This window comes from Ruditapes philippinarum, unplaced genomic scaffold (genome assembly GCF_026571515.1).
Source record: "Ruditapes philippinarum isolate M1 unplaced genomic scaffold, ASM2657151v2 ctg745_1_1_1_1, whole genome shotgun sequence".
Classification (NCBI taxonomy): Eukaryota; Metazoa; Mollusca; class Bivalvia; order Venerida; family Veneridae; genus Ruditapes; species Ruditapes philippinarum.
The window spans coordinates 106,523-117,288 of NW_026852306.1; the positions used below are offsets into that span (position 1 = coordinate 106,523).

Below are 10,766 nucleotides of genomic sequence, written 5' to 3' on the forward strand. Positions count from 1 at the left end.
AGTTGAAGACAGTATATAATTCATCAAGAACAGTGGAATCCAGAATTAAGCCTCAAATGTGACTGATTTACTATAGAACAAAGAACACGAAAATTCACCAGGCCGTCACCAGATCAAGATGAATACAAATGTACGTATTATATATAGATGATACTTAGATAAGAAATACATGTTTTTCACCGACTGCTTTCCATCACTTTGATTGATCTTGATGAGGGATGCTGGATATGGATGGGGAAAAAATTAATTTTCAAAACGAGAATTTTTAAATAATCTATACATAATATATGCAAAAATATTCAAATGAAGCTGATTTATATATACAAACTGATAAAGTATTATTTTAATGCGTTTACATCCGTGTTTATTAATCAATTTTATAAAAAAAAATACTCACAACATTAATGTTGTAGACATGTTGAAATATTTGATATAAAGACAAAATTATTTAAATATTTAATTTCATTGAGGAATTTAATTCTGAAAATTATTTTCTTTTTGTTTAATTGTAGCCATTTTGTTCTTGCGTGACAATATCCAGTTTGTCATTAAATAAAACGTAATTAAACCAGTTCTGTAGTAAATTATAAAAAGCTTTTATTTTTGATTTCCCATCAAATACAATATATGTATATATGAACATTCACTCACATGGACAACAATTATAATCAACTATAAAACACGTATAAATATAACTGTACAGAAATTATAAAAGCAAAGTAAAGTTATTAAAATAAGTTCACTTCAAACACACACAACAGTCAAAAAAAACTGATAAAACTATGCAGCACTCGATATACTCCACACTTAGACTTTCTATAGTTTGCAAACAACCTTAAAAGAAACTTTGATCTCATAGACCCTTAAACCGTGTTGAATTACTTAATCACGTAATGCAAGTGTATGTTTCTCTGTATTGGTAATAATGTTAATGTTCGCTTGGAACGATTAATAATTTTATCAAATTGGAAGACATTTTGACCAATGTTTAGGTTAGATTTATTTCATTTAAAGAAAAGATATAAAAAAAATCTGCTTCTATGCGATATTTGATGAAGACAGCGATGGATATACAGGATGGCATGGAAAGACCGAGATCATTTTATTTCAGACAGTATACGTCTGCTTTGTCTGAACGACGCTCCGTCAAAACGAGGAATGACCCATCATCTCGGTTTGAAATATGGATGTGTTGCGGGCGTGTCAATCCGAGATCACGTGACAGAATCGTCATCACAGAAGCCCCGCCCTCTGATAACATGAGGACATTTGCAGAACGGATGGCAGTGACATATACATTATCTTCCCGGTCGACAGCTGTACTATAAGGACGATCAAGCTCTTTATGCGTGAACACGTACAAAACATCACCTCGAGTTGACATCCGCACAAGAGACCCTTTAGTCCCAGACTGGCCCTCGCAGCAGATGTAGAGCACGTGATCTGTTCTTGAACGAGTAACTGATACAGGTCTCAAGATATTAGGATTTTCCCTGGAAGCAAAGTTGACCACTTGAAGCTCTCTGCCATTGTCGTCAAGAAAGGCCACTTGGTTCCCATCATCTTTTGTTGTCACAACAAATTTTCCGTCAACAATGGCGATTCCCCAACATTCACGTCGTGTAACTATGCATCTTTGTGTACTCATTGATGACCCAATAACACGAATGACATGAATTGTCTTCTCGAGCGGAACCGTTACAGCAATTTCATTTGAAGATAAACATGCGACATTCCACGGTTCCTTTGCCATATCTAAATGGCTTACATATGAAAACTCGTGATTGAAAAGTTTGACGCGACTGTTGTTACAATCGATTAGAATAAGTCTTTTATCAGGAAGTTCAACGGAGCCAGTAATTGTGCATTCTCTTATGTCTCCTTCAACCTTAATAACCACACTTTTCAGTTTAGTGCATTGTTTCGGCGTAGTGTTGCTACTTGTTATTGGTTCAAATGTTAATGTTTTTGAATTACACTTGTTCTGAGCTGAACAGGCGGAGTAAATGGAAGAATTTTCGTAAAGTGGCGACGCAGGGTTATCGTCAGCTTGTGTTGGTCGGAATAAACGAGCGAGTTGATTGATGGCAGACGAAACGATAGGTTTTACTTCGGGGCTCATGCTTGATGCAGATGAAGATCTATGACGAAACAGAAATTTCGTATTTCCATTGGCACTCTCATCATTTTCAGCACGTTCAGACATACGCTTACTACTAGAAATGTCACCAACTCCCGACATTACATTAACATAATGCCAGACACGGTTCTTTGGTTTTTCACTTGTTGGAGGTTTAGTCAAAGCTCCGGGTAATGTCTTTGCCTCAACGTCACCGGGTGTTTCGCAGCCGTTTATTCCAGCGGCATCTTGGTTGGAGTTTGCTTCACTTTGACCAGTTGAAAATACCGAATCTTCGTCATCACTCAAATCAACAACATTTTCCTTTGCTTCGTTTGTTGGCGCAATATTGATCTCCGTATTGTGACTATAGTCTTGGTTTCGTTTAGGACTCGAGCATGATCTAGGCAGAAAGTGACGTATTCCATGGATATCTGGCCGTTCAGGACGTGGTCGGACTACCGGTGTTGGAGCAGTGGACTCAATAGGCACGGTTTTTGGTCTCTTTGGCTCTTTATGCGCGCGATGTGGTCTTTGTTCCGTATTTGTTCCAGACTGGCTCGAAGTTGCGTCATTTAATGTTGGACGCGCTATTATTATCGCTCGTGGCGAAACATGACGTATAGGCGATCGTGAAGGGAGGTCATCAGCAGAAACGTCTCGAGGTGAAGGGATGAATGACTCGTTCAGAGTATTGCCCCTTGACATTAATTCTGGGGGTACCTTCAAGTTTGATTCAAAGTGATTTACGTTGACACTTCCTAGTTTACTAAAGGAGTTTAGAAAGGCAAGTAGTTCATTTTCAATGGCAAATTCTACTTTGATAACTTTTATATTTGAGTGACACCCGTGTATGAAAGATGATTGACTTTTGATGTCATTCTCGATCGTTGAGATCATCTCGAACGATTGTGACGAGACAGGAAGCTCACTTAATGTTTTTCCTGACGTTTCTATCTCCGCCTTTATCCGCTCGTATTTTTCACATTGAGCTTTCAAAACAACAACTTCTCCGTCGTGCTGTACATTAACTTGATCTTTGATGTCAGTCTCAAAGGAATTAAGCAACGCTTCTACTTTCCCGCGAAAATCTTTTACTTCCGTCATAATGGACGTCTTTTCAGTAGACAATTGCTCTATGTTCGACTTCAGATGCAAGATGGCATCATTTAGATAAACTAGTAGGTTTTCTACGTCAGTCTTGACGATTGTGAATCTGGTTGTGAATTCAGCGTGCTCTTCAATGTCGAGAACTTCGCACTGGCGATGTGCATTTTTGAAACACTTGCTGCACAATTTGACATTGTGTTCGACACAGAAGAATTCAATCAGTTTGCCTGCATGCTCTGCACAACGTTCAACAGCTGTCGGAGTTTCGCGTTTTTCGAGCATTTCATGGAAGCTTGAGTCAAGCAACGAGACAAGCAAATGGTTCAGCGGGAACAAAGTAGACCAGGTGTCAATGCGGGTAAAGGCGCGTGGTGCAGGTGTTTGCGCTCGACAAACTGGACATGGGAAGTCGGACACTAAGACCCTCTCACGTGACTTGTTGACGATGTATGAATGAAGGCAGGATTCACAAAGTGTGTGTTGGCATGGTAACATGCGAGGTGTCTTGTATATGTCCATACATATTGGACAGCATAAAATGTTGTCCTGTGGAGAGTGACTTGACTTCGTGGTAGCCATTCGAAGTGTATTGAGCTACGTCTAAGACATCTATCTGAAAGGAGATTGAAGATCGGGTGAGCGGAAAGATATCATTGATAAAGTGGAATAAAGATATGCTGTAGTGGCCACTTAATTTACATGTGACATACAAATATTTGCTTATATTAAACTATTATTCTGTGCCAAATCATATCTTGCCTTGCAGATCAAAATTTAATATTATTTTTATATTTGTGCAGATAAATACATGTAGAAAATTATACAATGATTTAGTCGTACTCAGTAAAAAGTTAGAAGTGATAATAACGTCATAATCGACGCCATATTTGAACAGGAACGAAAGGGCATTGTAGTGTAATCGTATTATTTTTATTCTATCTCTTCTAGTTTTTAACCGAAATGATTCGGCATTAATTTTTAATTGTTGAAAGATATTTGGTTAGAGGTAAGATTTTGGTAAAAGCGATAAACGTCTTTGCTCATATAGCTTTTTGTAAGGCAAGACCAAAATTGCTAAATTGTAAATAACCTTAAGATAAGTCGTATTTACTCATTTGTTCCTTTTTCTACAAATTGCTTATACATATGCTTTATTATTTTGCTCCCCTCGCCGCCGGTTAAAACATCAATATAATTTTATTTCGTTTCCTTCACAGAGCATGTTCGTTACATAACGTATAATTCCCGCAAAACTTTTATTGATTATTTCTTTGAAGGTACTTCCATCGAGTGAATTCAATGTTAGGGGATATTTTCTGATGCCCTTAATTATGCGCGCGACATCATGCTAAGCACAAGTTGTATGATATTGATTTTCATGTCAAACAAAGCGGCAATGGGATTTTTTTTTGTATTTCATTAGTCAATACTGTTGATAATGAGACAGACAGATGTTAACAGGCATTTCAGATATATTAAAATGTATTACCATTTTTTGCCATATGATTCACCAAAAAGATTTAGATGTGAATTATACGCTTTATTTGTGATTGATAAGTAACTATTTCTAGATATGTCAACAATGTGTGCCTAATTATAATATATTAAAGCGGCCTTCAGCTTTTTCTTTTTAATTATTTTTTGTTTTGTTTTTTAAACGCATTTCAGTAATTTTTCAGTAATTTTATCATGGAAAAATGCGTCATATCACTGTTAAGCCTTCTTTAAAACAGCAACCCGAGAGCTTATTATGGCGAGCCAGTGACGTTTGTTTCTAAAAATAGAAGATCGAGAAACGAAACGTAGAGAGCGGACCGGTAGATTAGGGGTATCGGAGTGGTTTATTTATTGTTTATGTATTTTATTGACGGCAAATATCACATTCAATCTCAATCCTTATATGCAACGATTTATTTAAAGATGACATATTTACTTTAAAAAAGCTGAAGGCCACTTTTATTATAATAACATATCATCATATCAATGTACATGTAAATTCATATTTTGGTTAATATGATTAAAGTGCTGCTCGGTGCATATCCTCAATTCTACATTCATTTGTATCTATAAATAGGAAAATAACATACAGAATCATAACCAATCTAAATTTACAAACAATATTGAAATTGTAAGACAAAAATACTCTATATTGATTCATAGTAAAACAAACTTTGTTGGATACAGACACATTTCATAAAAGATTCATGAGTGACTTAATATTAGTTTGAACATCAAAGATCATTTTTTGCAGTGTTATGAGTAACGATTACCAATGAATGCGGTACGACAAAATACTGTTATAAAATATTAATAATGTATTTTTTTTGCATTCAAACAAGAACAGGCAGCAGTTTATTCACAATAGTGTATTATTCCGCGTGCTTTAAGCATTGTTTCATGACATCACGAACTTAATTACAGTGTTTAACCATTTCTCGATAAGCCCAAGTTTATTCAATTACTGCCCATTGATATCCATAATTACCATAACTAAACCATTAAACCATTAATGAATGCAATCTAGGCTGATTAAAACCATTAACGTAATTATAAAAGATAAACACTAATCAGTTGTCTACTAAATCGTCTTGCGGTGCTTTGACGATAAACACTAAAGCAATAACGGTGGCGGCTAATTGAACAGCCTTGCAATCTCGAGGGAATAAATACTATATCATCACACGCGTATTTATCTATTGATGTTAGTTTTACATTGATTAACATTAAACAACAGTTCGTATTGTCCTCTTTTCCTCTCTTTGAAACATACGATATTTATGTATTGAAATTATTACTAAGCATGTTTGAGCGGTGGTTATATTTTGTTCAAAGCCAGAGTCAGTTTACTTGCGAATTCGTCAGTATTTTTTTAAACGAATGGTAACAAGGCAAACTTTATGAGTCATATTAAAAACTAGTTTTGTTGTTCTCTAGACTTGAAAAAAATGCAGTTCAACAAATACGTTGTAGTATTTATGTTCTATATTCAAATTATAGTACAATGAAAATGATATATTTATGTGCATTTCTTTTACTTAGATACGTAAGTAATAAGAGTTGCGCTCAAGGTACGCTTGACGAAAGTTAATGCTACTATTCAAAATTAAAGTAATCAAAAACTTACGCTTTATTCCTTACAGTAATGTATAACTCAAATATAGAAATGACAGTATTATTACTCCATTCTACGCACGTGACGTAATATCGTCTGCGAGTAAATATGGGATATTGTCCGAGAATGTCTCGTAGCAGTTCTCGTGAGACACGCGAAAATATTCCAATAATTTGCATAAAAATAAGGAGCAAATTGCGCAGACGAATGAGTCATGATTAGGGGATGCATTGCGTGATGTTACATTGACTTCCAGCTTGTAAACAAGTACGAGTAAGCGCTATAAATAGACTAGAATCAGGGTCGATAATCTGAAGCAGTTGCCAGGCCAAATCAAACAAAGAGATATTGAAAAGTAGTTCTAGAAATAAAGGCAAAAGATAGGACATTCATAATAGATCACTTGGTTCTTTATGATTGGTTTTGTTTTTAATTTCAGTGACAGGAATTTGAAATTTGTCATTAGTTACTTCAAATGAACATATTTGTTTTATATTAGAGATAAACTATTTTAGTAAAAAAGGACAACAAAACGCCTATCCATACGTTTGGTCACTGAACTTTAAGAGTGGGGAGATATTTATTTCTTAGATAAATGTATTGAATATTTGTGTAACAGAAAGAAGACAACTCGTATTGCCATGAATGCTTTAACTTGTTTTTAGATGGGTTTTTTTTTGTTTGTTTACAAACATATAAAATTAGCGCATCGACCATTTATGATGTAAACGAGGAAAATATCTTAATCGTTTGTATATACTAAACGATAAAATTAGACCTTTACGAATATAGATAAAAGTTTTTTATTCAGAGTTAAAAATATATCTTATTTCACTATTCCTCCGCAACAAATTATAAAAGATGAACACTTCGGTTTTCTTTTTCTGTTCTATATCTTATAGGCCGAATGATATGATAAGCAGCCAAGCTGATAAAAATCGTTTAAAGTTGTATTGTACTTTATTAGAACACGGGAATAGTTCAATATCTTAAAGGAACGTGTTTCAAATGTGAAATAATAATGAAGATTTCCATGGTTTTCAGTTTTCGTGACAACCTATTTTGTGAGCAGTCAATTTTCTATAAATTTGGTGCATATTTGCTCATTAAAGCAGGGATTTACATCACTTTCTATTTCCAGGCGTTTAAAGGATGCATGTTTTGTTATTAAAAGTGATCCAACTATACTAACTCAAGGTGTCCAACCTCTGCTTCATGGTGTCCAACAATTTATTAAAGCAGCCCAAATTCTTTACTAAACCAAAGTATTTACTTCTAATTTCTTATATAACAAACACTTGTTTACTACAATTTTTTATGGAGTTCAGCAAGATTTAAGGCAGTAATTTATGTTTTATGCATCCACTCGAACGCATCCAAGTAGGCTTTTTAGGGATATATTGACGCAGGATCCTACATTCATTAAATATAATCTTTATATGGATGTTCGCATTTGTCGATGAGTTCAAGGAATAAAAAAAAACATTTTATACCGGACGCTATGTAATAATCTAACAAATAAACTTAAAGATCCTGTATGTTATAATTAAGGACGTAACAACACTTAAGTGAAATTTTGTATATGCATATAATTCTTCTTAAACAATCCAAGAATATGTTAAATATGTATTGCAAATCTTTATGCGCATTATAAGTAATCATTAAAATGTATGCACTTATTTCTGAAAAATTTGGCTGAGACTTTATCGAAAATAAATTTCTAATTACCTCCCTTTATTTACATGAAATGTAGATTCGGTAATATTTTACAAAATATAATGCTTTTTCAAAGTTGCAATATTGATATATCTTCATTTGAGCATCATATTTATGATATAAAAAATTGTGTTACGGGATCCTTAAATACCTTTAAATAAGCCACCCGTGGTTAAACATTCATTCTTTAAGAACGCAACTTTAAAAAATACCAACATTTCGCTCAAAAAATGACATGAACCGAACAACATTAATAATGTTGTCCTAATTATGTATTTACCTTGTCACTTATTTTCAAAAATGATAAAATTCGTGCAGACTTAATAACTAAGACGCAGTTTCACCCAGTCATCCTGGTGCGTGTATCGAATTCTGTAAACAAAACTATTACGATATTGTTCCACTTTGAAACTGATAGCCCTCAACCCTATTAAATCGGTAAAATGATCTGAGCTGAATGAATTCATCAGCGCGTTCATTGATACATAAACAATCCCGGTGCTACATTTGTAATGTTGTTATTATCATAGCGACAGCTATTATGTTTAAAATATACATTTGTAACGCACATTAATGGGAGACTGTAATGATTATGATTGCACTAACTTTCAGAGAACATGGTTGTTCTCGAAGATATCTATGTTTATATTCTAGCTTTGCAAATCTTCTAAAACTGTTTTTTTCTTTTTTTTTTCTTTTTTTTTTCATTATTATTTTTATTAATATTACATTTTATTTGTTTATGTCAGTGTTTTCTGTTGTTGTTTTTATTTTGTGAAAGTTATGTGTTTTTAAGGAACAACTTTTAATTTTCTGCTTTTTAAGATAAACGTCGTTTTCTTAACTGAATACTCGTACTGTATAGGTTAACGCCGCGCGTTTACTTTATGATATACAATTTGACGAAAATATATGATTTTTTCGCGCCTCAATTTTCGCGTTTGGTTTGAATTTACAACCTCTTGATGAATGACGGTATAATTCATATACTGTAGAAGGCGTACGGATTCTTATTATTCTGCCAATGTTTAAAGGCATATTATGCCTTAGAATTTTACTTCTTTAGAAAGGGCAAGCACCAAATTCTTTTGAGATATATATTTTTGTGTTGTCAACTCGCCGTAAAAGCATATGTTAAATCTATTTGATTCAGTTATTTTACTACCATGCATTGTTTACTTGAACTTCCATTCAATAAATAAATAATTTCTACGATTTGGAATAATGAAAGCTGATATATTATGATAAGATCAATAATGTTTATTTGACTTTTATTTAAATATTTTACGTATTTAAAATATACTGTTTGCACCAAATACCTTTGAGATTTATAACTTGGTTTTGTCAACTCGCCGTAAAACGGAACTAGAAATACGTTCATTATTCACTAATTAACTAAATAAAGTTGCATCATAGCTCTACTGTCGCGTGGCTTATTGATAAATGAAGACTCGCCAGAATATGCCGAGTCATTCTGTTGCAAAACGACTATTAATGAATTTGTCGTTGATAGTATTGAAACGGTTGCCTCCCGTATTCTTTGGCAAAGTCTTTCGCTTTAAAATAATATAGATATGTCAATATTTTATTCATTACTGTATGCCACTACGTGTTATGTTTTGTATTTTGTTAAGAAGTTAATTATGTGGTATTATGTCTTTTTTATTCTATGTACAATTATAACATACGGTATTTTCTTTACGTGGGGTATTTTGTTTTATCTTGGCCGATTGAAATACTTTGTATATCAATCTATTTTAGCTATAAATAATAGGTATAAAATCGACAAACATGTAAAGTTACGAATGTATTTAACATACACTTGCTGTGTCTTAATGCATTTATCCTGTATTTATAAAATCATCGTTTTATTATCGTCGTGAAATTTGACATATTTGATATACCTATTTTAAAGTAAAAAACCACGGAAGCATATATCGTTCTTAAAACATTAATATAATGCTTTCATTGCAATAATATATAATAGGAAGACTAAACTGTGCAATTGACTATAATTGCAAATTATTCATTTATCTTAATTCTCTCTTTGTATTTCATTTTGCAATAATTTCAATGAAGTGCAACATCTTTAGCTGCATCAAGCTATCCTATACCTTTCTTTTATCGAAATGATAAAAAAGTTAAACAAGCCAAATGAAACAGCAAAGTGTTCAAACAATGGTTTATATCCTAAAATTAACAGAAACGAAATTTCTACGCTCAACCTTTAAAATGCATTTATTCAAAAATTTGAAAAATAATTTACCTTTTAAAAAATCCCTCTCAAAATTTTAACTCAACACCTATTATACACGTTTCGCCTTAAACAAACGTTTTGAAAAAATATATATCTACAACTTAAAAACCAAACAATTTAATATTGATTTGGGGACGGACCTATATCAGATAGCGTCCAGACGTAAAGAGATACGTGCTTATTTATTTGTTAAAGCGATAAAGTGGAAAAATAAGAAAAGCAGCAAAAATAATAAACAAAGACAATTGATATCTTAAAAACCCCATAATTTGCTTACTATAGCATAATAGATTGATCTGTAGGGTAGTATTTGTAAAGTAGTATTTGTTAGTGTTCAAGTCGTAGATCTGCTTAGGGTATATCACATAACGACATCGATACATGTATATCAAATGTCCGTCTTGGGTGCATATTATTGCCGCAGTATTGAATGTTTTCAAATATTGTTATAA

General features: G+C 33.2%; 1 protein-coding gene across 3 annotated transcripts; it reads right to left on the reverse strand.

The window, feature by feature from the left end:
* Positions 1 to 542: 542 nt before the first annotated feature.
* Positions 543 to 10,465, reverse strand: LOC132756066 (uncharacterized). Of its 3 annotated transcripts, none has more exons than XM_060747068.1 (2): positions 6,354 to 6,578; positions 543 to 3,838 (listed from the first exon to the last, which is right to left on the reverse strand). In XM_060747068.1, exon 2 carries the CDS (start codon positions 3,806 to 3,808, stop codon positions 1,103 to 1,105), a length of 2,706 nt encoding a protein of 901 aa, XP_060603051.1. In that variant the 5' UTR covers positions 3,809 to 3,838; positions 6,354 to 6,578; the 3' UTR covers positions 543 to 1,102. The 3 variants fall into 3 exon arrangements, with proteins under 3 accessions (XP_060603051.1, XP_060603043.1, XP_060603035.1); XM_060747060.1 differs by lacking the exon at positions 6,354 to 6,578 and adding an exon at positions 10,324 to 10,465 and having other exon boundaries at positions 544 to 3,842; XM_060747052.1 differs by having other exon boundaries at positions 544 to 3,842.
* Positions 10,466 to 10,766: the final 301 nt, after the last annotated feature.

Excerpts from the sequence above, each read along its gene's own strand:
- LOC132756066 (XM_060747068.1), bottom strand. The coding sequence starts at position 3,808 with ATGGCTACCACGAAGTCAAGTCACTCTCCACAGGACAACATTTTATGC.